The sequence below is a fragment of the Schizosaccharomyces cryophilus genome, assembly GCF_000004155.1.
Source record: "Schizosaccharomyces cryophilus OY26 unplaced genomic scaffold supercont4.2, whole genome shotgun sequence".
NCBI lineage: Eukaryota > Fungi > Ascomycota > Schizosaccharomycetes > Schizosaccharomycetales > Schizosaccharomycetaceae > Schizosaccharomyces > Schizosaccharomyces cryophilus.
The window spans coordinates 549,196-574,385 of NW_013185625.1; the positions used below are offsets into that span (position 1 = coordinate 549,196).

Sequence of the window (25,190 nt, forward strand, 5' to 3'; positions counted from 1 at the left end):
TTTTGTTACTCACTTTTGAAACGCGCAAATTTGAAGATACGAAAGTGTCAGTGAAATAACTTCCAAGCAAATTAGCAAAGAAAAACAGTGCTTTTTTAGTTTTTACATATATTAATCGTTGAATCATGGATTACCTGTCCTTCTGACTCAGTATCACTCTCGACTTTACTTGAAATAAAGGTCCGTTACATACTTATATATGAGAGGTAAACAAACAATACTATAGAATGCTTGACTGAAAAACGTTTACTGAAATTTGGTTAAATATCCCTTCAAGGAATTTTTTAAAAAGGAGATTACTTTCTCCGCAAATGCTCGTGATAATGCTTTCATGAGCTCTATTCATTTTATGAGATAATTCATGGCATTGGATGGAATGTAGCGGCCAATGTAATTAATAATCTGTCTGCAAAGGGTATTAGAAGTAAGTCGAAAAACCTATCCAATGAGAGATAATTCATGAAAAGGCATTTTAAAACGATATCTTTAACAATAAGCTTTCATTAAGGCTTTAAAGCTTTATAATACTGCGTAAAGAGTAAGCCTAAATGGTACTATATATGTCCATGAACTGTTTGCATGCTATATGGTTGTTCAACTCTAAGGCCAGTTTGTCTGACGAACCAGCCATACTAATATAGTAAGGATACAATTGATTTTGTAAGAAATAATTACAACCAGTAAGTAGCGAGAAAAGTCCTCAATACACAGTGTCACAGACTCAGGAGCTCGGTGTATCATCGATAAAGCCATTCTGCCAAGATTTCCTTAATGTCAAATGAGCAACAAAAATGGAATGAGTCAAGAAGGTTGATTTACAACTATTATGAGGATCATTTCCTTAGATACGCAAATCTCGCCATTTAACATTGCAACATCTTGACTTGAAGTCTCTAGGCGTACGTAAATAACTTCAGTAAAATTAGTTTTCTAAAAGTAACTATATAAAGTTGCCTATCGAAAATATATTTCCGATCAATTAGCTATATGTATAAAGACGAAAGCTTTAAACCTAAAACATCCATCCACATTCGGTCGTCCTAGACGCTCGTCAATAATAAGCCTTTTAATTTATAACATTATCATTCATCATTGAAGAAAATTATGTGTTTCCAAGTCGCCAGTTAAAACACCAATACTTAATTCAGAGAACGCTTTCCAAGTAAGCGGAAAAAGGAAAGCCTTGGTCATGTTACAAAGGCATGGTTATAAGAACACTAAATAATAGTAGGTCATTTAAATTAATCATTAATCATCAGTAAGCTAGAGGGCATTATAAGCAGTCATCAAAGTTGTCGTCCATTACAAAGTCATCATGGGAATCGAACAGTTTTGGTTCAACGTCGAAATATTGCACAATATCTGAAATTTTTTTCTGATGTTGTTCAAAATCAATAGCTTCATCTGAATTTCTAAAGAGAAACCCAAAAACCATGCATGGATCTAGTTCGTGAAGAGATATCCGTCGTAAACTTGCTGTGTGAAATGTATCTTCAGAAGCAGGTTGGCATGTTGTATGGGCAGAGTATGTGCAATGAGGATCAAGGTAAAATAAATGTTGGTTTTGCCGAGCATAAAAGTAATGTGCAGATCTCGGTCGACCACCAGTTATACCAACGAACGAAGGAATTTCAAAAACACGTAAAATTTGCTCATGATATAAGTCATTAACAGAGTCAATGCCCAATCGAGTAGGAATTAAAAGTAGTATAGGAAATGGATTCCGAAAGAGCTGATCTCGATAAACGCTTGTACCATTTTTGGCTACGTATACATGTAAGCCAAGGTCCTCATATTGTTCACATAGTCTCCTATTAAAATGTTAGTTATGATCTTATTGAGTTTCCTTTACTGGAAAGCCAAAAGCTGTATTGTACTACTGATAAACAAAAGTAACAGCAAGAAACAAAGAAAAATATAGGCTTTCATCTTTGACAAATCTAGAAACAAAGTACTTACGAAACGCATGAGCTAGAAGCACTTGGACCAAACCAATGACCAGGTGGAATGTCACAGTACTGTTTTCCCATATACACAAATTGATGAATCGAAAAGGGGGCTGCTGGTTCGTCGGCAAACAGATTCACAATGCTATAAAGTTCCTTTTCTGGATACAAAATTCGAATAGCGTTAGCTAGCAACGTTTGAGTAGATCGAATCATGCATCCCCAACCGGCGTCAGAAGCCAAATTATCTAAACCATCAATTCCTGATCGATAAGTGATTGTAATCAGCGAAAAAGAGTCTACTAAAAATTTCTCTGGCCATTGATTATCTTCACTTTTGTATGACTGTCCTAAAAACCAAATCAATGTTCCCGGAGGTTCTGTGTTTGAAGGAGCAAAATGTAAATATCGCTCTATAAAGCGTGCCATAAGCTCCATGCCCTTCCTTCTTTCTCAAATGTATTTTAATAAAATATTTATAAGTAATGAAGGACGTTATGAATCTCAATGGCTTCTGTAAGGCATTGGCCCATTCCCAGTTTTCACTATCGCAAAGGCTTACTTTGCTTCCTCTTGTTCACACGAAGTGGAGAGACGAGAATTACAAAGTGCGTTGTAAAGTGCTAAGTCTCTTTACGTAAACATTCGATTTCGTTATTTCTATGTAAACAAATGTTCATCGTTTTTATCCAGTAAGTTTTTTAACAGTAAAAGTTGAAAAGTATCGATTCCTATTTTGACTTATTAAAGTATTATTTGTCTTAACGATTATAACGAGTGTAAGTATTTACTTGTTCATAAACGTCACTGGGAATTGTCAGACACCCATTTTACGTTCATAATATAACTTGTTGAATTGGTTGGTCCTTGTGTAAGAATTCCTTTCAACTGTAATTTCTGAAAGCCACGGCTGGTTTTCATATAGTTTGAGATTTATTGGACTGCAAAGCTTGCCTTGGATTTGCTAGTTGATTTCCATTCTCTCGTTCGTTCTGCGCCTGTGTCAAAGGTTCGTTGATTTACTTTGGATGAACTTCAATGCTTTATTGCCCTCTTCGTTGTGACTCTAATGAGTATTCCTCTATGGAATCCATCCATCACTTGGAAACAGCTCATGATATCCCTTTGGCTTCACTAAGTTCAAAGGCTTTTCTATGCGCTCCAGAGATTGTATCTAATCTGGAAGCGAATAGAATTGCTGCAAATGATCCAAAAAAGCTTCTTGCAAGCTCACAAGCAGACGCCTTGAAGCGTGTGTTAAATGTTCAACAGAAGGAAAGAGTTGCTGGAAAAGAGAAACGATTTAAATGCCTTTTTTGTGGTAATAGATATTTATTTACCCGTGAAGAATGGTTTGAGCATAGTTTTAATGCCCATGAGCTCAACATTGGACTATCGGATAATGTTGTTTATTTTGACTTGTTTCTAAGCAAATTGAAGCAAGAATTAGAAAGGTATGTTTAAAAGCTACATTTATATTCCAAAGAATCCCCCTCGATTAACTTTCTTAGCTTATGCTGTCTTTTCTGTTCTGCTTCTTTTCAAAACACTGATGTTCTCTATGACCACATGCGCAAGAAGCGACATCTTAGACTAAATTCAAAGTCATCCAATTATGACGAACATTATATCATAAACTATGCATCCATTACTAAATCTTTCGCTTCTTCGCAGGTCGATTCATTCGTTGCTGACGAAAACGATACTGATACAGCATCTGAGTAAGTTTTCCTTGAACTATCTTTGAGAAAGGTTTATTAATTATTTTAATAGTATAAATGATGAAGACGCGGAACCAATCATCGCCAAATGCGTATTTTGTGAGGAACGATTAGATCCAGAGGAATGTTTTCGACATTGTAGGATAATTCATGATTGGGACCTTTCTTCCATTCAAAATCTATACCATTTAGATATTTATGGCACTATTCGCGTTATTAATTATGCTAGAGCTACCCAGTCAAAAAAACTACCTAATAAAGACGATCCTTTTTGGACCGAATCGAAATGGCTAATTCCAGTTCTGGAAGATGATGCATTAATTATTTCCCTTGACAACTCTGCCGAAGACACTGTATGACCTTGTCCGGTTACTGAGATAGGTCTCGGTGTATGCTTTCTTTTATTATGGTAATTTCCGAAACGTTCGTTCAGCATCCCCGCTCGCCCTTTCTTTCCATTTTTTCGAAGCTAATTTATCAAATTTTTTTGTTGATTACGGACGACCATCTGAACGCTGCGCTTTCACAAATTCATTCGTACATTTGGATACCGCCTTGGACCCAAGTTTGCCAGATCCTTAATTTTGAGAGTATTTATTATTCAAAGTTGAATTGAGCCACTTTTCAATGACTAGTTTGTCCCTCTAACTCTGTAATAAGATACATTCTAGTTGGTTTCACCTGTTGAGAGATTTATATTTGTTTGCTTTGAGAACTTTGTCTTTCCAAAATTACAATGCATAGAAAGGGATATAGAAAAATTTTGTTTATTTATTCTATCTATTGGACCATGGTGTATATATATCTTAGTTGGAATCAGTCTGGCTGAAAGCATATATGTAGGAAGCATTCTTTTAGAAGCATTAGCATGAACAGGTAAATCTGATTTATGAGTTTAAGAAACCTATGATGGAACTTGAAAACTCTACATACAAAGCATTATGATTCAGCACTTTCACTTGATCTTTGGGATAAGCATCCTGTAGTTGATAGTCAGATCAATTATATTCTTAAACTATGGAAAATTACTTTTTTGATTCTCGAGTAAAGAAAACGTATATTTTTGGAGACAGTGTTTTAAATCATCACTACGTCCAATTTCTAACAAGTTCCACCTTGGTAAACCGACTGTGAAGTGAATTTTTACTTGTTTACTGATTTATAGGAATAAAAAGTAGTTTCTATAAGTGTTTAACGTTCTATTAATCTAGTTATCTTCCTTAAAAATTGCCTTTGAAGCATATTGAACCAAATGGCTATCCAACTAGGAGATAAAGTCACAGGAGGCTTTCAACAATTTATAAATATCTTAATAACAAAAACACCTCTATTCACTGTTTCCGTTGCACTTGTAACATTCGTTTGTGGTGTATTAAACGTTTTTCTTCCTGTCACCTCCTTTTTTGGCTTAAGCTTGAAGAATATTACCCAATTCAGACGTACGTGAATCTATCAATTTACTTTAAATACTAACTTACCTAGTTCATACACTAAACACCTATCCATTAGTTCATCATGGGTTTTTGACATTTGTTTTCGGTCTTATTGGTATATTCTTTTTGATGCCACGTTTCGAGAAAAGATACGGTACTATATGTACGATTGCTATGTTTTTTGGATTTTTAGAAGTTATTCCTGGAATTGCCTTTTTATTTGCTTGTTATGTCTCTGATTCTAATACTGTTTTCGTTGGAATTAGGTAAGTTTAAATGCGCCTGAGCTGAGATTAGTTCTCTGATTATATCTTATGACAATAGAGTTTTTATTTTTTATATTGACTAATCTTTATTTTAGTGGATGGACGTTTTCTTTGCTGACAATGTACTTGATGAATCTTTTCTATGACCTTCATCCCAAGATGTAAGTGGATCTTGAAGACTTTTTTTTAAATATCTAACATAAATTCTTTACAGATTAGCACTTCCACAGTTGGTTCGTATGGTCTTGGCTATTGCCGCTCCTTTTTTGATACTTCCTTTCGATTTTTCTGAAAGTATTATTTTACATTTAACCGCTGTTGTTCTTTCTATTATCTTTTCCTTAGCTTATATGGACTTCTTACTACCCCCTGCGAGATTCCTAGTGTGGATCGAAACAAAACTTTCTCGAGTAGTTGATGCTATTCCTAACTACATTTCTGTTACAGAGGCTTCCTATTATCAAGGAGATGCTTTACCTGTACAAGATTTAGGTAGCAACAGCGCAGGAATTGTATAATTATGAAAAAAAAGAGGCTGAACTTTTAGTGAACACTGCAGAGTCCTCAACTATGGTTTTCACTCCTTTATCTTCGATTTAATAATTGAAATTATCACTTTAGTGGATCTTACCCAATCATGCTAAGGACTCTTATACTTGAATCCTACAGTCGTCTAGTTGGAAACATATATTGCCTTGTTTACGAAATATTACGGTTCAAATTTACATTTACGAGAGCACTCTTTCAGTTGCAATGAAATTTATCTTGCATAAACACGTATGCCAACCTTTCTGCAAGGCAAATGTCTTTTGTACCTAATAAGAAATGAAACTATAATAAAGAATCAAAGCCTTCAACAGGAAATTATTGATAGAAACTTTATTATCGCTATAAAAGTAGTAACTTTTCCTTTTGTATGATATTATCTCGCGCTTTCTTTATATAAGTATATTATTCTGCTATAGCGGCCCATCTCATCTGTGCAACACCATAAGTTACGAATGCAACAACAAATTGGAAAGACTTGAAACATTGTATATCTACTCGTCTTATGAGGCCAACGACTCTTATTTAAAACCAAATACAAGCCAATACCTATGTCGGAACGACTGACGCCAATTCGTCTACCCAACACTCTCAATTATCCAATTGAAATCGCAAAATGTCTGGTACCAGGCGGTACTTACGTGAAAAGACATACTCCACTGTTGCTGTACCGGTTTTTCACGAAGGTAAAGGAAGACCAAGAGGATGGCACAGAAGAATACGTAGATCGCGAGTTTATTGAGCAGTTTGAATGCCCTGTGGAAGGAAAGCTAGTTGAATGGGAAGTAGAGAATGATGAACAACTTGAAAATAATCTGTAAGTGTACATCCAATGGTACGTAATAGATCTAATATTTTTTTTTGATAGAAAAGTGGTAGCAAAGCTACATGAGCCATGTACTCATGAAGTCCATTACGGAGGGTTGTGTGCAATTTGCGGAGAAAATATTACAAGGTATGGTTACTTACATTTGGGAGAAAGAATTTCATTACTAACAAATTAATAGCCAAGATTACATGGGATACTCTGACATGACAAGAGCAAATATCAGTATGACCCATGATACTGGTGGTTTGACTGTCAGCTTGGACGTAGGTGGACTCTCACTTGAAAAATTTAGGTGGATGCTAACTCTGAAAATTTGTAGGAGGCTAGTCGTATCGAAGAACAAAACGTGAGCCGGCTGCGTAAGGAACGAAGGCTTTCTCTTATTGTTGATTTAGATCAAACAATTATTCACGCAACTGTCGATCCGACTGTTGGTGAATGGATGTCTGACCCTTCAAATGTAAATTATCATTTGCTAAAGGATGTCCGATCATTTTATCTACAGGAAGGTTATAGAACATATTCGTCTTGTTATTACATAAAGCTCCGCCCGGGTTTACAAGAATTTTTGACACGCATAAGTAGTATGTATGAATTGCATATATATACCATGGGTACGAAGGCGTACGCAAAAGAAATAGCTAAAATTATTGATCCTGAGGGAAAAGTTTTTCAGGATCGTGTCCTATCCCGTGATGATAGTGGAAGCCTTACTCAGAAGAGCTTGCAGCGATTATTTCCTTGTGATACTAGCATGGTCGTCATAATCGATGACCGTGGTGACATCTGGGATTGGAATCCGAATCTCATTAAAGTTGTGCCCTTCGAATTTTTTGTTGGAATTGGTGATATTAACAGTAATTTCCTTGCTAAACCCACTCCTCTTCCCGAGCAAGAGAATACCTCACCTGTCGAAACCCCACACGAACAGACTGAAAGCGTTGATGTGAACACAAATCAAGATGCCGTCTTACCCGAATCTTCTGCTTCATTACCGGGTTCTTCTACAATTCCAGAGCGCACTCTCCTAAAAGAAACATTTTTGCAAGATAAACAAGCTTTAGATGAACAAAATAAGGAGAGGTTTACTGCTTTACAGTTACAGAAATCAGAACGACCCTTGGCGAAACAGCAGAATGCGTTGCTTGAAGAGGATGAACCTGATCATTCTGTATTACACGGAGGAGATAAAGAACTGTTGCACCTAGAAAGAGTTTTAACGAGGATCCATCAAGCATATTACGATGAAGAGTCGAATAACGAAAAGGAGGCGAACAAAGTACATGCTAATGTGGAAAGGATCATTCCTTCTATGAAATCGAAAGTTTTGAAAGGCTGTAGAATCCTTTTCAGTGGAGTAATTCCACTAGGAATAGACGTTGTAACTAGTGATATTGCACGATGGGCAACATCATTCGGAGCACAGATTGTCGTAGACTTTGACCAATCTCCAACGCACTTAATTGCAGCGAAGGTATGCAGTTCTTTAAAATATGTTTTAACTCACCAAACTAGATACGTACAGAAAAGGTGAAAACGGCGATAACATTGGGTAATGTACGAGTTGTCAAATTGAATTGGCTTACTGAATCACTGTCAATGTGGGAACGTCTTCCTGAGTCCAACTACTTGCTGTATCCTAGTTACGATCTCCCAGATAGAGCATTATCTGACCACTACTACTCTTCAGACTCAAATGATGAGCAGAGAACATATGAAATTAACGACCGAGAACTAGACGATATCGATTGGAATGAAGCTGATCGTGATGTTGAGGATGCATTGGGGGATTTGAGCGAGGGCGATGATAACGAAGAGTAAGCTTTTATACTTAGGTAAATGTTCTCGTCTCTAACTGTTTAGAAATCCTAGAGAAAGCGATGAGGCAACACCTGCGGACAATGAATCAGGTTCAAAAAAACGAAAAACTGATAAAGACGATTCACTTTCCAAAGCCTATGATGAAAAACGCAAAAAGCCTAATGAAGCAAGGAGTACGAAAGAAAGTTCTAATCAAGGGCAGCAAGGGAGTAATGAAAATGACTTGGAGGGTTTACAGGATCTTGCTGAGCTAATGGAAGAAGAGCTATCCAGAAAAGAGATGTCATAGATTCTTTTTCTTTTCTCTCCATCATTTTGATTAATTCAAGAATTTGTCTATATCACAACGTGCATCTAATAAAGCGTGATGTAAATAAAAATAAAAATAAAAAAATAGGTTGAGGGCATTTGTCTTTTTTCAAGGGAAAACTATCCATAATTGAGCATTCTCGCTCCACCAGAACAACATGTAGCTAGCTTCTACGACGCTTGTTGACTTGTTCGTAAACTAATCACTTTTATCGAATTGCTATAAACCATTTTTTAGCATACCATACTATTATCGTGTGCTCGTGTTCAAACATGATGAGTGGTTAAAGTGGTTATAGCTACAAACTACCGAGTATAGAAATTTACATAAGCAACTTAAGATCGCATAAATAATGGATTACATTAATCAGTCAATTCTCAAAAAATATCAATCAATTTAAAGTGAATAACTGACAATACGAATTTTTGTGTTCAAGTACGTTCATAGTAACTTAAGAAGAAGGGTTCATTCTTCTCTTGCCACCAGCCATGTTAGTGACATTGACGAAGCGACGAACGTATACGAGACGCTTGTGAGCACGTCCCTTGGGTTGCTTAGGCTTCTCTTGCTTTTCAACCTTAGGGCATTGAGATTTCACCTAGAAACATGTTAATTTACCATTCTCACAAAACAATTGAAAAAAGCAAAGAAAATTATGCCTTCTATATTCTATAACTTACCTTACCGGCACGAGCTAACGATCCGTGAACCTTACCCATGTTGTCTGTAGTTGTTAAATGAAAATGCAAGGCCCCTGCTAACATGAATTCACCGAAAAGCAGTCACGCTACCTTCGCTTCCGGCTGAAGCTTGTTTGTGCGACTAGTAATATTTGCTACCCGACTTTGGATGTTACCCCAGAAATATTTCCACTCGTCACCTTCCCTTGAAACATTTGGTTATGTGCCACACACTTAAAAATTGTACGCTCAGGCGAAATGTATATAAAGAGTTTATTAAACCTGCACTGATTTTACAGAGCTCAGTTGTCCTTTCTTTTATGTAGAAAACCTTTAAATGATGGATTGTACGTATGAAAAACACAGGCAGGTGAATTGAACAGTAAGCTACAGGAATTAATGAATTGATTATGGTCAAATTTACCATGAAAACATTAGTCATGTCATTTCAGAATAGAGAATAAATCTAAAGAAATAAAAATAAAAAGTAAGAGATATAGAAGGTAAAAAGGAACGAAAAAAGAAATCAAGTAACTATTTACAAGGGTTTGGTGTCCATAGCGTAACTATTTCATCCATCACTTAGACCAAAAAAGGCGGCCTAAAAGCAAAAAATATAAAAGAAAAAAAGTAAAGGAAACAGTCCGTTCAGCAACGGATCATGCGAGCAAAGTAAACATTCCATATTAAAAATTTACGTTACAAACGAGAGAAAAAATTTGGCATAGATGATAAGTATATGCAAAACTTTGTTTTTGTGGCATCCATTCATGCTAGAAAAATAAAAAAGAGGATAAAAAATAAAAGAACGAGTATAATCTTATGCATAATTCAATCTTGATCAGAATTATGTTAGGCATTTTTTCAATCACGAGATCTTACTCTCATGCGCTTCAATTGCCCCATTCCTTTTTACCCAAATGTTGGTGTAAACACCAGTACATATGTAAGGTCCGATCGAAACATGCCTCACTCAATCGGAAGTGTTCTTTTTAGGGTTAATGACCCTACCCATTGTAGGTTGCATTAACCGGAAGAACTTTTTAGAATTAACGAACTTAAATGTGTATTTCAACTTATGATCAAGGACTAGTGGCACCACAATCATTGCAACAAATGTACACAGAATAAGCGTAAACAAAATTGAGTAGCGATAAAACGTTCTTCTGCGAAGTTGATTTTGCTTAAGTGTGTAGATCGGAGGACGTATTTGACGGCTAGGCTGAAGCCAAAACAATAAAACAGAGTGAGGGATGTCAATATAAGGAATTATAAGTACAGGTACCATACAGAAAAGAATGCAATGTGCCAACATGAAGTCCATAGCAAAAAGATTTAGTTCAACGATTTTACACAAGAACTCTCGAACAAATTGGATAGGCTTCATGGGAATATCTCTGCCAATCCATTTTCCATCCCACCAGCTAAAGTTGGTCTCTCCACCAGAAACCTCCCGAGGAAGAATGAATACAACTACTAACTTAAAAAGAAGCCGGTGAATCGAAATGATGACGATGCACCCCAAAACAGTCTTGGAAAATGACCATGCTTCTAAGAACCACAAAGCCTCAAAAGTAAAAACCAATCCAACAACACAAACACCATGTGAAATAGCAGCCATAAAACCACCAAATTGCTTACAACATTTGTTTAACAAGGGTCCAAGACAACAGGATACAAGCAAAGACACAACTAACATACCAACGCTAATAGCTATAGGCAATGCTGCCATTATCCAAATACGAATGAACCCATTAACTGAGCGCGAAGTGTCCTCCAAACCAGGCTGAGAATTCATAAATGTATATGCAGTGAGAGAGAAAAAGCAAAAGAATGCAGGCACAAAAACTTCAGTGAACAATAAATTTCTAATACTGGCACGAGGAATGTCCATTGTAATTTTGTTTGATGGAGCCCCTTTAAGCTTTTTCTGAACACCGGTAATCCTTGTACGAGCCAACCTGCAAAAACCAATCCAGGAATGAGCATGTCCTTTGCTATTACCACGAGAGAGCCAACGAAGGAATTCACGATAATCAACGAAAAAGTCAACAAACGAGAATTGGTGAGGATTGTAAAGGAATGGACATATAACTAATGCAAACATTGTGCACCAAAAGTAGACATAATGAGTAGTCCATACCGTCATTGTACCAAACAGCAACATTAGCAATAAACGTGCACCGAGATAGATAGAGGAACCGGTATATCTGGAGTACAAAACTGAGAAAGGCACCCGAGTAGTAGCTAGTCCACGGCCAGTAGCAATGTAGCGAGCACCGCCAAAAGTCAAATTGGTAATAATTGACTGAGAATAGTTTTGAGTGACAAACACCTCAAACATAGGGGAAAACGAAAAAATCTGCTTACACAAACGGGAAACAGCACGAAGAACACCTTTTTCCAGAAGATCGTGTACAATCAAGGGTAAGAATGAAATGAAGAAAACAACAAAAATGGAGATAATGCATCTTCTAATCCAATCCAGAACTGGCTTGAGCATATAGCATCCTGCTGGGTAAAATCCTTGATTAACTGCACCACTGGATTGATACCCGCAAATAGGAACAGTATGGTACATCGCACCGACGTTAATGAACACAAGCATCAATAGTTGCATGGATAACATAATAAAGACATTGTTAAGATGGAAGCCTGCGTGTGCATAATAGAATGAAAGCATTCTAAAGAAAGGCAATTGAGTACCTAAATAGAAGTACTCACGCGACAATGCCTGTTCACCCATACCAGTACCAATTTTCGTAGTAAAGTTCAGAATAGTACCAAAACCAAGATCACGACCCTTACCACATTGGAAGTAGTCGCAATGCTTGATTCGCCCTCCACGCTGCATAGCATTCATACCAGCGTAGATATCCTCATTAACGTGTAATCCTTTCTGACCTTTAGAGACACCACCGCGTGTGGTCATAAAGATTGTATTTAAAAAGTCAGGATGACCATAATGCAACTTACCACCAATTAAAGCCAAAGACCGAGAAAATAATGTACCAAAAGTCTGTTCCTTGCCGGCAGCAACATCACCTAAGATACCACTATTCTCTGAAAATACATACTCACGAGAACCCACCATAGCAACAGGCCAATGCTCTTCTGAGGGAGTATAGGGATTCGTCGTAACAGCATCCATTTCTTCAAATTCAGTAAGAACACTGCGAATTTTCAGACACTCCTCGATATAATTATCTTGGTTTGCATCAATGACTTGAAGATACTCACCACGAACAAATGGAAGAGCCATATTTTGATTATCGGCTTTACCGTCTCCCAAAATGGGATTACCAGATAGACGAATACGGTATTTTGGTAAGCGACGGCCATTCTCGAGAGGACAGAACCCATTGATAAGAGTTGCATACACCTTAGGCTCCTCACCATCCTCAGCTGAGTCTTCGTCCAAGTAAGAAATCTGAAGTTCAGGATGAGCTCTCAAAAGAAATTCCGTGTTCTCATATTCATCGCGATTAAATTTAGAATAACGTTGCATGGAGAGACAAAGACGGAACTTTCGATAAGCCATTTGCTCCAACTGATGTTCTAGTTTTTCAAAGTTACCATCACATTCGTCCAGTAAAGCAGGGTGTTCAACACGATAAAGCAATTTCAAAGCACGAGAATAATTCATCATACCACTCGCAGTACGGTACAAGGTTTGACTCCGAAGAGAAGCCCAGATTCTAGTACGCAAAGTATATTCCGGAGCCGTAGATTTAAATCCTATGCAATAAAAAGGAAGATCTTCCTTAAGGAAATGATTCTTTTTTGGCTTTTCAGATTTGGCATCAGCTTTGCTATTATCCAAAGGACCCGTTTCACCAGCCATCAGCTTAGTGTCTTGAACAAAACAATTCCAGTCGTGTGGGTAAAGTTGCTTCAAGTATTCTAATAAAGTAATTCTCGACATGGGATCTTGTTCGCGAATAATTTCACGAAGGCTAAGAAGAATTTTTTCACTGTAATGAGGAACAAGCACAGTAAAAGAGGGCATCTTAGGTACCGGCATAGCTTCAGGCAGGTTCGCAGCTAGAGACTGTGAGAAAAAAGAGATTCTCCTCTCTGCTTCCGACGTAGCTAAAAAGTACTTATTTTTTATTGATTTCCCTTTAGCTGATTCCATAAAGAATTTGGGCGACTGAAAAGTTTGTTTCCCGAAATACTCTGAACCAACCTGTTGATACAACAAACCTTTTAGGTGTTCTAAAGAAAGCAAGTGTTCTCGGTACATTGAAATCATAACACTATTCCATATTTGTCCAACGTAAATCTTCGGTTTGAATTCAGTCGACAACGACTTAGAAGAAAGCAGGTTAAAGTATATCCGCCTTGGCAGGTTCGAATAAATCACACGCCAAGGAGTCCAAATTGCAGAACCAATCTGGAAGGAATAGCCGATGCTGAAGATAGTACTGATTAGCATATACCATAAGTATGTATCAAGGAAGAACAAAACCAAATCTGTAAGATAAACGAGCGCTAATAAGAATTTAGGCTGATATCTACATAGACTAGAGCCAATTAAGTAATCACTACAGTCGTATGGCCGCATTCTCTGTAAATATCGGACAGGATCACGAACCGAGAGAGTAAGAAAGTAGTATGACTCAACAAACTTGGCGACAAACACAGTAATCCACAAACAAATCGACAAAAGGAGGCGGCGCCATGGTAAAGTTACAATGTTGTTAGTAAAGTATTTAGTGGCCAAGTACTTCCTAGAACCGCGAAAATTAAACCTTGGGCCCAATAAGGCAGATAGAGGAACAAAAGTCTGATATGCAACACAAGCAATAGAAAAAAAGAAATGAACATAGCCAACAATTTCACGACTTTTATAATGTTGTTGCTGATCGTTAGAAAATCCAAAAATGAAAACGGCAGGAATTATATTCAATGCAAGCAAAACGGATACAAATGCCAATCTGGGCAAAACAGCTTGGGCCCCAGGTGAACTTCTAGGAACGAAGTAACCTTCCAGAATAAGCGCCACAAAATTCAGAAACGAAGCAACGGCACCCGCAAGAGCAGGTGCACTCCACTCGGCAGCGCGAGCAGGCTGAGTATTCTCTAGATAATGAAAATTCCTAGTATATATGGTAGGAGAATTATGAACGGTAAAATACCAAAAGACGCAGAGATGCAAAATCCAAATACGATTAAAATTTGTTATAAAATGTAGCCAAGTACGAGTCTCTCTATACGATTTATAACATACGCGATTCCATTGGACTTGATCGAGTAAGTGAATTCTTGCAGAAGGGAGCGCCTTCATTATTCCAGAACCGTCGGCAAGCTTTATACGTTTGATACCGCTAGCATGCCAAAACATTTGATTGACATCATCATAACCAATAATTTCAGAATGGTCCTTTTCTTTCCGAACGTACTTTTGGTTACGGATTTCATATTGCTGATCATGCAACAGATTATACAACGGAGTAATGCAATGATCAAGAAAATATTCTTTGGGGGCTGGATTCTTTTGCTCTTTATATTGAGGGGAAATAAGATAGTCGTAGGCTAATTTATAAATAAAGCATAAGCATTCTGGCATAAATCGAACATTGTTAGCTTCACCCCAACATAAAAGGTAAAGAGCTAACTGCTCAATACGCTCGTAGTTAGATAATTCATCCATACGAGAAACCCAAAGCGCATCGCATCCGGATAAGTCCGAGGGAGCGGTCTGATTAGAAGGATCACGAGAAATGAACGATGGTACACCTGAAGCAAGATCAAACTGATCCATTCTGGAAGCAAAGTACCATTTCTTGAAATTAGCATGAGGACCGCCAATATAATCGGCATGTATAGATAGCAAAGCATCTTGAGGAGCCATGCGCGATGAACGAGAATCAAGCATAACCATAAGGTAGTCAAACATGTTTCTCATACTGTCCCATTGGAAGCCAAACTTCATAGCAAGTTCGATGAAAATATTTTCAATGTCAATGGCAAGGATTGGAGCTTTATTATCAGCAGTCCATGAAGCATACAATGCATCATAATCAATAGCTTCATCCGTTGAAGCAATGCTTTCACCTTCTACTATGTATTCATGGCCGAACTCATCAACCATAATTGAATCATGACGCTTGGCTAAAGGATGTCCCCGGTTGTAAGGGAACATATAGGAACTGCCAGCGGAGATATTGGATTCATCCTGAGAAACGAATTCCTCAGAAGAGCTAGGTCTTTCGGGAGAATTGTAAACACCTTCATTCGGAACCTCTTCCAGTATATCAGAGTAAGCATCTTCTTGCTCGTGCATAAAAGGATTTGCATGAGACGACGGATGATGGCGTCCGCCAAAGTATGAATCAGAAGGAAAGTTTGGGTTCATTGGAGTTTCCTCGCTTGCTCCATGAAGTGAAGAAGCAGATGACTCTTCAGATCTCTGATATGGGTACATTAGGAAGAGATGTTAAAGTAATAATTATAAACAAATTTGCGTAATGATAAATTTGAAGAAAATTGTTTAATATGGTAAGATACACAAGACAAAAGTTTTACAAATTGAAACAAATCCCTCTTCAGATTTGTTACCAAAATGTCACGGAAAGTTAATTCTTGATAAAATCAAAGAACTTACCATAGATCTAATGCCTGGCCAATATGAGCAAAACGAGAGCAAACTTCAACAAAGCTTCAACAAACAATCGAAAGCAAACTGTAGGAAGCAAAGCAAATGCAAAAATTAAAGTCAAGAAACTATTTACACAACTGAAAACGAAACGACTGGTGTTCTCAGATGTGAAAGAAACGAAGGAATGCTAGAGCAATCAAAGAGTGAGAAACGTGAAAAAGAACGAAGGTGATTGGAATACAAAACTTAAACGCCAATTATATGTAAGGGAGAAATAAAAGATAGAGACGAATAAACCAAGCAACGCAATTTAATGATTAAATCACAGAGATTTGGTAAATACAAAAGAACGTTAAATGGTGAACAGAGGAGACTTGTCCCTTCTGTCCTTTTCTTTCGGGAAATGCAGATAAATTGGTTATATCAATTCAAATGGGAGGAATAAAAATAAAGATGAATACGTATCAACTTTGTAAAGGACGAAATACTAGACTTGAGAGCTAATGTTCTATTTGAGATAATTAACACAAAAAGACAAACGCCGCCGTTCACTCTGGGTATGCTTAGATAGTTCGTATGGATTTTTTTAATTATTTTTTTTAAATCCAAACTTTAAATATCTTCCGAAGTACTCAGGCGAGCGTTTCCTTGCTCTATATTGTTGGTGAAAGTGCAAAAAGTGTTTCGCTCTTGGTAAGCTAAAGAATCTCTATAAAATATAAATAACCAGAATACCTTTTCTTCGGAAACCTCACAAGTAACAGGGAAGGCGTTACAAAAATTACATGAGCCAATAGAAAAAAAATAAAGCAATTATTTAACCTGATCAAAGAGCGCTTTCTATGTATTTAATTTTTCCTCAAAAATGATCTCAGATGGCTTAGTGTGTGAGGGGAGGAAGCGGGAGTGAGGGGGTCTTTTCGTTAATCTAGTGGTCCTTGACTTTTATTTGCTGGAGATTGCTTTTCAATTTCAGTATTCTCCTTATGCTACCTATTGCTACTTGATCTTTGTTGAGTTTCTTCATCTAAAATCTGAGTAACGAGAATAAAAGACACATTTTCAAATGAAACAATGATCTGATATTTGGCTATTAATTTTATAACGAATCTATAGATTGAATGAAATGCCAAGAAAGATAGGACTAGAATAAAAGGTCATTTTTAAAAGGCAAGCGCTCCAACACAGTGGGGTTGCGAACCCTTTGCTGTTATTTGTTGTCACTTAAAATATCAGACACAACTCAACCCAATCATGGGGTGGTGTCCACGTTTATATACATTTGTGTTGGTTTCTTAACAAATCATGACAAAATTGCGATCGTTTAAGATCTTTCATAGGCTCTTTCATATGGATAAGTGCACTTTGAAAATAAACAAAATGATTAGATGAAAAAGTAAGACGTACTGTATTTACTACATGCCATAGACCGAACACACCATATTTGCGATCTTAGTCAGTACTCAAACCACACTGAGTATTTCTTCCTATAAACATATTTTAGTGGGGGAGAAGAAAAGCAAATCAATCGCTACATCAACTTACTATGAAACAAAAGCCGATATCCTAGTTCATTTACTGTATACCTGACATTAGTCTGTTCTATTCTATTCTGAAAGTTTATATTGCTATTGTAATTGTAATTGTAATTGTAATTGTAATTGGTGTCCTTTCCAACTTGCTTTCATACAACAAATAATGATATTAAGTTGGCACTCTGGCTGACGGCCTACGAAAGAACAGTGGAAAGCAAAGTCGCCTTCTTATTGGTGCGACCCGAACAAATCAAGCATATCCTCTTTTTTCTATCGCTCTGTCCCTCTAAACAATCACTTACGTCTTTGTTTTTACGAATGACTTGATCTACGAGGTATTTCCAAACTTAAAGGTCCTCTTCCTTTTATAGAGGAAAGAAGCAGGTCTTTTTTTTGATTTGAACGATGACGAAGGAATCGGCTAAGCCTCTCTTGTCGAAAATCTCGAACCCGCCTACATTGCTATAGCAACCAACACAGCCTTCATTGAAAGTAAACAAAGGACATAGTATGAAATACCATATGCGTTATTTCGGTTGAATTCCCCTTTTTTTTTCTCCTGTTTTTATCATAAAAACAGTATTCTTTATCTTTATTTATTTTGGACGATTTAGTTTCGTATATTTAGTCAGTCTACGAGTGAATTATGTTTTTTACGTAAAGTTGTTTATTTACGGAACGTAACAAGCTCATGTTATATGGTTACCGTAACAACGGCCCCCTGGACGGAATATATATATATATATCCCAGATCCCGTTGGAAACCAACTAGAGCTTTCTTTTCTCACTCAGGAATTTAATTTTTTACGCGTCGGACGCGTAAGTAAAGTATCTTCCTAGAAAAAGGAAAACACATATACCCACTCTCTTTTAAAAAAGGGTGCTTTTTTTATTTAGGAGATTTTTATTTCCTAATTCTTTCTTTTATATCTTTTCTTTCATTTCTTGCATTAAAAAATACAAAATAACGTTCATTTTTTGAGCTGGTATTCTTTCTTTTAAAATGAAACTTGCTCTCTGGTCTTTGGTTACTGCCGGACTTCTTTGTTTGGCTAATGCCGTCTCTCCCGTTCATGTGGACGGCCGTTATTTCTGGAACCAAAATGGTACACGTTTCTTTATCAAGGGTATCGCCTATCAACGCGATACAGACGGCAGTTCTAAATATATTGACCCTCTTACCGATAAAAGTGCTTGCCAACGTGATGTCAAGTACTTGAAAGAACTCTCTGTTAACACCATCCGTGTTTACAGTGTTAACTCTTCTGCAAACCATGATGATTGCATGAAGGTTTTTGATGACAATGGAATTTATGTTCTTTCCGATTTGTCCAGCCCTGATGTGTCTATCAATGCTGAAGATCCCTCTTGGTCTGTTGATTTGTTTAAGCACTATACTGATGTTGTTGACTCTTTGGCTCCTTACAACAATGTCCTCGGCTTCATTGCTGGTAATGAGGTCGTGCAAAATGCCAATAACACTAATGCTGCTGCTTTTGTTAAGGCTGCTGTCCGTGATGTCAAGAAATATATCGTCAACTCTGGTCATCGCCAAATCCCCGTTGGTTACTCCACTAACGATGAGGAAAAGACTCGTGTCGCCATGTCTCATTACTTTGACTGCGGTGACAAAGAGGATATTGTTGATTTCTATGGTATTAACATTTACGAATGGTGTGGTGACAGTAACTTCCAGGAATCTGGTTATTCTGAGAGAACTCAAGAATTCAAGAACTATACTGTTCCTGTCTTCTTCAGTGAATTTGGTTGCATTGAAGTTCGTCCCCGTAAGTTCACCGAGATTAAGGCTATGTTCAGTGATGAGATGACTGACGTTTGGTCTGGTGGTGTTGCTTATGAATACTTTCAAGCCGCCAACAAATTTGGTGTTGTCAGCGTAAGTGGTGACTCCGTTAGCACTCTTACCGATTTCTCTCACCTCTCTTCTATGTATGCCTCTGTTCAACCCTCTTCTACGCAATCTTCTTCTATGTCTCTCACATCCTCTGGTCAATCTTGCGCTGCTACCCAAAGTGCTTGGAAGGCCGCTACAGACTTACCTCCTACTCCTTCAGAGGATGTTTGTGAGTGTATGGACAAGAGCAGAGAGTGCGTCGTAGTTGACAGTGTTGACTCTGATGACTACGGAGATCTTTTTAGCTATGTCTGCTCTAAGATTAATTGCGATGCTATCAATGCAAACGGTACCTATCCCGGTAAATACGGTTCCTTCAGCTACTGCGATGCTAAGCAAAAGCTGAACTATGTTTTGAATGCTTACCATGAACAAAAGGGCGGCTGTGACTTCAGCGGTTCTGCCACCTCCACTTCTGCCGCTTCTGCCACCGGTGCTTGTTCCTCCTACCTTTCTGCTGCTGGTAGTTCTGGTACCAATGTTATTTCCGTCACTCCTGACCAAAATGCTGTTTCCAAGGGTAACGGTACTGATAACATGTCTAGCACTTATGGTGGTAGTAGTGGAAAGAACAGCAGCAACAGCAGCTCTGGTAATGAAAAGAGTGCTGCCAGTTCTTCATTCAATACCAACGCCATTGTTGCATTGGTCTCTATGATTGCTGGTGGTATTGCTGTTTTGTGCATCTAAAACTTAAGTTAACCGTTGCTAATGCGGGTCGCATTCTCATTTTGTTTGATACATTTTCTATAAGTTTGTTAAATCTATTGCAATGTACATTTGTGTTATATGATATATACTTATCCATTATTTTATTACATCTTTAATTCTCTTTGTTTTATTTTTTAGATATCTACAATAAATATTTTCAATGACTGTTTTGTGTATGTCGAATATTATATGTAGTAACGTAAAGTGGGTTTTTAACAAATCAGCGGTGAATTCATAGAAGATGTCGGTCCTTCATTTGGCGTAAAAGAATTGAATATTGAGGACATGAATGAGGTGGTTCTTTATTTTCACTTCCCTTCTGTGAGTACCATGAGTTGCAGCATTTTAGTAAAGAATCAACGTATTCTTCACATTTAGATTGATTATACTGATGTCTTTGTATGCAATTTTGCAAATTGCAAGCTTCCTTTTGGCAATCTGCCATGACTGATGGAAATGCGTAGTTGCTTAGTTTAAATATCCTGGTAGGAAAAGCTACACTTTAAAGAGTCGTAATAATGAAGTACTTCAAGACATCATCACAGTGCTAGTAGCATTACTGGAATCATACAGTTGATGTATATTTACAATATAGTTATTTCTGATAGCTCATAAATAAAACCACTAATTGATTTATCTAAGCTCTTTAAGAGTGTCTATAATCTTCTGATATGATTCGGTTTCGGACCATGATTCTTTACCTGTGCCTAATAAAGAACGTAAAATGCTTCGAGATTTGAATTTCCAATCTTTAGCAACAACACCACCCATTCTACCAGGTTTCTCGCCAAGATTCGCATACGCTTCCACCAACTCTAAAGCACTTTCTACCGTTTTATTCCAAACTGTTTCGTCCGAAGTAATATTTGGACTAGATATCAAAATCCGATAAGATTTTATAGTAGCATCCAAGGATTCTGCATACTTTCTTTTCCATAGGTTATAACGAGCTATGATTTTCCAAAGTCGAGTGTCATTAGTGATCAAAGGAATAATCATCCTAATTAATTCGTTTAACATCTTTGCAATACCGGCTGAATCATCATCACAAGTTTGCATTACATGACTGACAACTAGATCCAAACATTGAACATCAACTGCTTTTTCTCCCGCAGCTTTGCTATTAAGTTCTATAATTCGGCGAATAGCGCGGATGACTTCTGACCACTGGTTCACATCAACGGAAATTAACATATAATTTTCCCAGACGCGCCAACTATCATACATATATTTAAGGCCCTGTTGTAGGGTGTGCCAGGCTTCCCTCTTGGAATGGCTATCAGCCTTCAACATTGCACTTGCCAAATTATTCCAACTTTCTCCATCTTCGGGATTAATTGACAAACAACGTGTAAAAGCTTCCATTGCAGAATCATAATTCTGTATTCCTATAGCAGCACATCCGTAGGTAAACCAAGTAGGATGTGATAAAGGATTAATACGAAGAGATTTGTAGAAAGCATCCATAGCTTTTACCAGTTCACCTTGCTTGAAATAGTAGCGTCCTAATGAACGCTGGGCGGGAGCGTAGCGATTACCAGAAAGTTCCCAGGCTTCTGTGTAATGCTTAGGTTCATTCTGGATATCTCCAAGCATAGTACGCAATAAATGTTCTTTCGGGTCAATACTTAACTGTCTTTCAATTACCTGTACGGCTAAATCTCTGCGATCAAGTGAGCATTGGCAGATGACAACACGATCCCACATTTCTAAACGTTCAAAAATCTCCAATGCAGACCTAGTAGCACCGACTGAAACAAAGCGTTCAGCAAGCTCGGCTTCCAATTGCCAACGAGAAGGCATACGCAGATTGTAAAAATAGGCTAAACGTTCTTGTACAGAAGCACTTTCATCTTCTTCTTTTGGCTTTGGCAAAAATGATCCAGAAGTATTCTTGTGATCAGCAGCATCAACAGCAGCACCGGAATTAAGTTGATCATTCATCTGATCGAACAAAGCTTGCATTTGTAAAACGCTTCGTTCGACAGTCCTACTTTTAAAACCTTCTAGCCGAGCACGAACTAAGAGGCCCATGGTATAAACTGACCAGTTAACTGGATGGACCAACACCCGCTCAGCATATGGAGACATTTCCTCACGTGTTAAACCATCATCAGGATTATTGTTCTTAATTATGTGACAAAAAGCCAATAGCAAAGAAGCATCCAAAGGATGTAATTCCGACGGATGATTTGGGTCTTCCGTCGCCAGTATAGGATTAATGTTCTCTTGAGCAGCCAAACTCATGGAATCCTCCTTGAACGTAATCCTCTCTAAAAGTGTGTCATCATCCAAATTGAATGTTTTAGGTTGAGTCTTGAATCCTTCTGAAGGATTCAATCCGGAGGAACGATCACGAGATTTTGCCAAAACAACTAATTGTGATGTGTCAAATGTCTGAAACTTGGTTCTTCTACCCGGGGCACCGGTAAGTTCGAAATTGAAACCCATAATCTCGCCAGAATCTTTCAATAATTGCAAAGCAGCAGCATCTCGATCGTAGTAGGATTGGATTAACCCAAGCTCTATGGCGAAACGACCTTGAGTGTCCCGGTCTTGTGCTTGAATATAATCTTTTATTAAATTCACATTTTTCATGATTCGATTAAAGAAAACTGAAACATGATTCCTAAGTAACTGTTGATGAATAAAATCCAGACGAATACGGTGCCAGATATGAACAGGATTGGAACTTTGAGCAAACTCAAACAAAGTTTGTGCAAGCAAAATGAACAGAAGTTTCGGTGTTAAATGATAAGGACGTTCACCCTCTTCAGTTAATGCTTCCAATACAGATGCATGGAGTTTTTCATGGTTACGGATGGCTGCAGGAAGCCACTGAACAGGGTCAATAGGAAGAAAAGGACCAGTATAGTTAGTCTGAATAAAATACTCCAAGAGTTGTACAGCTGTGTCTCCAAAATCTTCTTTTGAAACGTTGTAACTGAATGAATCTGAGTTCCAATATTGGCACAGAAACTTGGAAATATTGACTGTATCCGCTAAAACATCATTAAAACTCTCAAGGGATTGTATATGAGACCCAAATAAAACTGCTTTATCGTCGATAGGTGCCATTGTGAAGATCAAAAATTTTTCAATGCGAAATCCGTTTCAAAACCGAAAACCAAACCCTAAAAGTGCCTGTAAATTTTAAATAAATCTTTTAAATAAAGTGCTAAACTCTCCAAGGACCTACTCGTCCTGAAACAATGATTTATGGAGAGGCAAAGAGTGCGTAGGTAATTTTACTAGCTGAAAATATTTAGTAAGCAAGAAATACGTTATTTACCTCTTACAGTCAGCAAAGTAAAACTACTCATTCATAGGGAATGAAATTGAATGTAAAAATTTGAAACAATCTACTTTTTAGACTATAAACTCTTGCAAACTCTTCCGATTACAAACTTGGAATTATACACTTCATTAGATGCAATGGCGTTTTTATAATACTTGAAGGCAATGTAGTTAGCTACAATGAATTCATGTAAAGCACGGAATATATTTAGATAAAACAAGGTATTATTTCGTTAGATACATCACACTCAAGCAGTTCCAGAGAGGGTAGCAAGACCGCCCTTTTTGTACAAGTCTTGGAAATCAGAGTTACCACCAATATGCTTTTGGTGGATGAAAACGTTGGGGACAGTACGTTGACCAGTCTTCTTCAAAAGGTAAGCTATAGAATCGTTCGTTAGTAGCTATCCTATTTAGATGTGCGATAAAGAAGGAATCGAGTATAAACTTCCTTCACCATGAAAGCTTCATACCTTGAATTTCATCGCCATTATCTAAAGCAAAAGTTAGTACAAAATTCCTCGCTACGATAGCTACAAACTGCAACCGTACCCAAAGTGTCTAATTGGAAAATTTTGGCCTTGATCTTTTCATCAGCGATAACCTTTTCGGTAGCATGGCAGTAAGGACTAAATATTCTTGTAAGCAGCTGGACCTTGATATACGGGACTTTTCATTCTTCTGCTAGATAAAAACGGTTTCACGTGGTAAACTCGATGTCACGAGAAAAACAGTGCACAACGCAAAAGAAAAGAAATCTAGTCAGGAAGAAAGCAAAAAGTATAAGACACCTACCAGTAGGTCTTGGCAAAGACGACAACGTCGTTATCAGCGATGGCAGATTCAACCTGAAAATGAAGGTGTGAGTATAGAAACAAACAAAACACATTTTTTGCTAACATACAAGTTGTACAACAGACATTTTAATATTCAAACTATTATGCGAGAGATATGTGTTAAAGGGAAATTAATCCTGCCTTTATACAAATTATATAATTATTGCTTACGTCAGGTATTGTTACTTGAGAGAAAACTGGAATATTCAAAAGGATTGTTTGTTTACTTGTAAATAAAATGGTAAAAAGAAAAGAAAGAGGGAGTGAATGATCTTACAAACATTGTATTCACATTCAATATGAATATAAAATAATAAAAAATAACGAAAAAAAATGAAAAGTCGGTTTTTACCATTCTGAAAGAAAAACATGAAGAACAAAAATTGAAAAGGGAACTTGCTGGCATTGTAAGGATTTTTAATTGGAAATTAGCATAAGAAATAACTAATTCTTTAGAGCAGTTCGAATTTTTTGTGCATCGTTCCATCTAGGTAATACTTTTGATCCTACGTGTGTATAATCAGGAACCATAAGGCTTGTATTCAGTTGCTTGAGATCAGGTTATGGCTAACTTAGGATGGGAGGAACTCTACATTTAGAAGGAAATTCAAGAAACCCATTACGACTATCCATTTACTACGAAGCGAAAAGTTTATTCGTTCATGTATCAACTTTGAATTGCATTATTCACCGAGGAAAACTTTTACTAAAAAAAGGAATTACAAGCTTCTAGTTAAAAT

The 25,190-nt window shown here is 37.3% G+C and overlaps 10 protein-coding genes across 10 annotated transcripts; 4 read left to right on the plus strand and 6 right to left on the minus strand.

Moving 5' to 3' along the window:
• Positions 1 to 312: 312 nt before the first annotated feature.
• On the minus strand, positions 313 to 2,524 carry SPOG_01781 (Atg8 deconjugator Atg4). The gene is made up of 2 exons (XM_013166885.1): positions 1,960 to 2,524; positions 313 to 1,811 (listed from the first exon to the last, which is right to left on the minus strand). The coding sequence occupies exons 1-2, from the start codon at positions 2,382 to 2,384 to the stop codon at positions 1,274 to 1,276; spliced, it is 963 nt and encodes a 320-aa protein (XP_013022339.1). The 5' UTR covers positions 2,385 to 2,524; the 3' UTR covers positions 313 to 1,273.
• A 116-nt stretch (positions 2,525 to 2,640) lies between these two features.
• On the plus strand, positions 2,641 to 4,862 carry SPOG_01782 (uncharacterized protein). The gene is made up of 3 exons (XM_013166886.1): positions 2,641 to 3,400; positions 3,458 to 3,667; positions 3,720 to 4,862. The coding sequence occupies exons 1-3, from the start codon at positions 2,985 to 2,987 to the stop codon at positions 4,024 to 4,026; spliced, it is 933 nt and encodes a 310-aa protein (XP_013022340.1). The 5' UTR covers positions 2,641 to 2,984; the 3' UTR covers positions 4,027 to 4,862.
• SPOG_01783 (rhomboid family protease) lies at positions 4,788 to 6,336 on the plus strand. Its single transcript, XM_013166887.1, has 4 exons — positions 4,788 to 5,106; positions 5,150 to 5,366; positions 5,462 to 5,527; positions 5,581 to 6,336. The coding sequence occupies exons 1-4, from the start codon at positions 4,920 to 4,922 to the stop codon at positions 5,882 to 5,884; spliced, it is 774 nt and encodes a 257-aa protein (XP_013022341.1). The 5' UTR covers positions 4,788 to 4,919; the 3' UTR covers positions 5,885 to 6,336.
• A 13-nt stretch (positions 6,337 to 6,349) lies between these two features.
• Positions 6,350 to 9,334, plus strand: SPOG_01784 (CTD phosphatase Fcp1). The gene is made up of 6 exons (XM_013166888.1): positions 6,350 to 6,729; positions 6,781 to 6,867; positions 6,920 to 7,004; positions 7,061 to 8,215; positions 8,257 to 8,558; positions 8,605 to 9,334. Exons 1-6 carry the CDS (start codon positions 6,464 to 6,466, stop codon positions 8,849 to 8,851), a joined length of 2,142 nt encoding a protein of 713 aa, XP_013022342.1. The 5' UTR covers positions 6,350 to 6,463; the 3' UTR covers positions 8,852 to 9,334.
• Positions 8,442 to 9,664, minus strand: SPOG_01785 (40S ribosomal protein S30). The gene is made up of 2 exons (XM_013166889.1): positions 9,553 to 9,664; positions 8,442 to 9,470 (listed from the first exon to the last, which is right to left on the minus strand). Exons 1-2 carry the CDS (start codon positions 9,634 to 9,636, stop codon positions 9,324 to 9,326), a joined length of 231 nt encoding a protein of 76 aa, XP_013022343.1. The 5' UTR covers positions 9,637 to 9,664; the 3' UTR covers positions 8,442 to 9,323.
• A 243-nt stretch (positions 9,665 to 9,907) lies between these two features.
• On the minus strand, positions 9,908 to 16,968 carry SPOG_01786 (1,3-beta-glucan synthase subunit Bgs3). Its single transcript, XM_013166890.1, has one exon. It carries the CDS (start codon positions 15,980 to 15,982, stop codon positions 10,526 to 10,528), a length of 5,457 nt encoding a protein of 1,818 aa, XP_013022344.1. The 5' UTR covers positions 15,983 to 16,968; the 3' UTR covers positions 9,908 to 10,525.
• A 1,445-nt stretch (positions 16,969 to 18,413) lies between these two features.
• On the plus strand, positions 18,414 to 20,484 carry SPOG_01787 (cell wall protein Gas1). Its single transcript, XM_013166891.1, has one exon. The coding sequence runs from the start codon at positions 18,695 to 18,697 to the stop codon at positions 20,294 to 20,296; it is 1,602 nt and encodes a 533-aa protein (XP_013022345.1). The 5' UTR covers positions 18,414 to 18,694; the 3' UTR covers positions 20,297 to 20,484.
• Positions 20,416 to 20,789, minus strand: SPOG_05286 (uncharacterized protein). Its single transcript, XM_013167482.1, has one exon. The coding sequence runs from the start codon at positions 20,760 to 20,762 to the stop codon at positions 20,550 to 20,552; it is 213 nt and encodes a 70-aa protein (XP_013022936.1). The 5' UTR covers positions 20,763 to 20,789; the 3' UTR covers positions 20,416 to 20,549.
• A 124-nt stretch (positions 20,790 to 20,913) lies between these two features.
• On the minus strand, positions 20,914 to 23,560 carry SPOG_01788 (TTC27 family TPR repeat protein). The gene has a single exon (XM_013166892.1). The coding sequence runs from the start codon at positions 23,393 to 23,395 to the stop codon at positions 20,951 to 20,953; it is 2,445 nt and encodes an 814-aa protein (XP_013022346.1). The 5' UTR covers positions 23,396 to 23,560; the 3' UTR covers positions 20,914 to 20,950.
• Positions 23,561 to 23,752: 192 nt separating this feature from the next.
• Positions 23,753 to 24,627, minus strand: SPOG_01789 (glutaredoxin Grx1). The gene is made up of 5 exons (XM_013166893.1): positions 24,519 to 24,627; positions 24,410 to 24,462; positions 24,167 to 24,243; positions 24,088 to 24,108; positions 23,753 to 23,996 (listed from the first exon to the last, which is right to left on the minus strand). The coding sequence occupies exons 1-5, from the start codon at positions 24,534 to 24,536 to the stop codon at positions 23,863 to 23,865; spliced, it is 303 nt and encodes a 100-aa protein (XP_013022347.1). The 5' UTR covers positions 24,537 to 24,627; the 3' UTR covers positions 23,753 to 23,862.
• Between the last annotated feature and the right edge of the window lie 563 nt (positions 24,628 to 25,190).

Excerpts from the sequence above, each read along its gene's own strand:
- SPOG_01781 (XM_013166885.1), bottom strand. The coding sequence starts at position 2,384 with ATGGAGCTTATGGCACGCTTTATAGAGCGATATTTACATTTTGCTCCT. Across the intron at positions 1,812-1,959 it reads GCTTCTAGCTCATGCGTTTC|GAGACTATGTGAACAATATG; the intron begins GTAAGTACTTTG and ends ACATTTTAATAG.
- SPOG_01782 (XM_013166886.1), top strand. The coding sequence starts at position 2,985 with ATGCTTTATTGCCCTCTTCGTTGTGACTCTAATGAGTATTCCTCTATG. Across the intron at positions 3,401-3,457 it reads TTGAAGCAAGAATTAGAAAG|CTTATGCTGTCTTTTCTGTT; the intron begins GTATGTTTAAAA and ends TAACTTTCTTAG. Across the intron at positions 3,668-3,719 it reads GATACTGATACAGCATCTGA|TATAAATGATGAAGACGCGG; the intron begins GTAAGTTTTCCT and ends TTATTTTAATAG.
- SPOG_01783 (XM_013166887.1), top strand. The coding sequence starts at position 4,920 with ATGGCTATCCAACTAGGAGATAAAGTCACAGGAGGCTTTCAACAATTT. Across the intron at positions 5,367-5,461 it reads ACTGTTTTCGTTGGAATTAG|TGGATGGACGTTTTCTTTGC; the intron begins GTAAGTTTAAAT and ends TCTTTATTTTAG. Across the intron at positions 5,528-5,580 it reads TATGACCTTCATCCCAAGAT|ATTAGCACTTCCACAGTTGG; the intron begins GTAAGTGGATCT and ends AATTCTTTACAG.
- SPOG_01784 (XM_013166888.1), top strand. The coding sequence starts at position 6,464 with ATGTCGGAACGACTGACGCCAATTCGTCTACCCAACACTCTCAATTAT. Across the intron at positions 6,868-6,919 it reads TGCGGAGAAAATATTACAAG|CCAAGATTACATGGGATACT; the intron begins GTATGGTTACTT and ends ACAAATTAATAG. Across the intron at positions 8,216-8,256 it reads CGCACTTAATTGCAGCGAAG|ATACGTACAGAAAAGGTGAA; the intron begins GTATGCAGTTCT and ends TCACCAAACTAG.
- SPOG_01785 (XM_013166889.1), bottom strand. The coding sequence starts at position 9,636 with ATGTTAGCAGGGGCCTTGCATTTTCATTTAACAACTACAGACAACATG. Across the intron at positions 9,471-9,552 it reads CGTTAGCTCGTGCCGGTAAG|GTGAAATCTCAATGCCCTAA; the intron begins GTAAGTTATAGA and ends ACATGTTTCTAG.
- SPOG_01786 (XM_013166890.1), bottom strand. The coding sequence starts at position 15,982 with ATGTACCCATATCAGAGATCTGAAGAGTCATCTGCTTCTTCACTTCAT.
- SPOG_01787 (XM_013166891.1), top strand. The coding sequence starts at position 18,695 with ATGAAACTTGCTCTCTGGTCTTTGGTTACTGCCGGACTTCTTTGTTTG.
- SPOG_05286 (XM_013167482.1), bottom strand. The coding sequence starts at position 20,762 with ATGGCAGATTGCCAAAAGGAAGCTTGCAATTTGCAAAATTGCATACAA.
- SPOG_01788 (XM_013166892.1), bottom strand. The coding sequence starts at position 23,395 with ATGGCACCTATCGACGATAAAGCAGTTTTATTTGGGTCTCATATACAA.
- SPOG_01789 (XM_013166893.1), bottom strand. Across the intron at positions 24,244-24,409 it reads GTCTTTGCCAAGACCTACTG|TCCTTACTGCCATGCTACCG; the intron begins GTAGGTGTCTTA and ends AAGAATATTTAG. Across the intron at positions 23,997-24,087 it reads TAATGGCGATGAAATTCAAG|CTTACCTTTTGAAGAAGACT; the intron begins GTATGAAGCTTT and ends ACGATTCTATAG.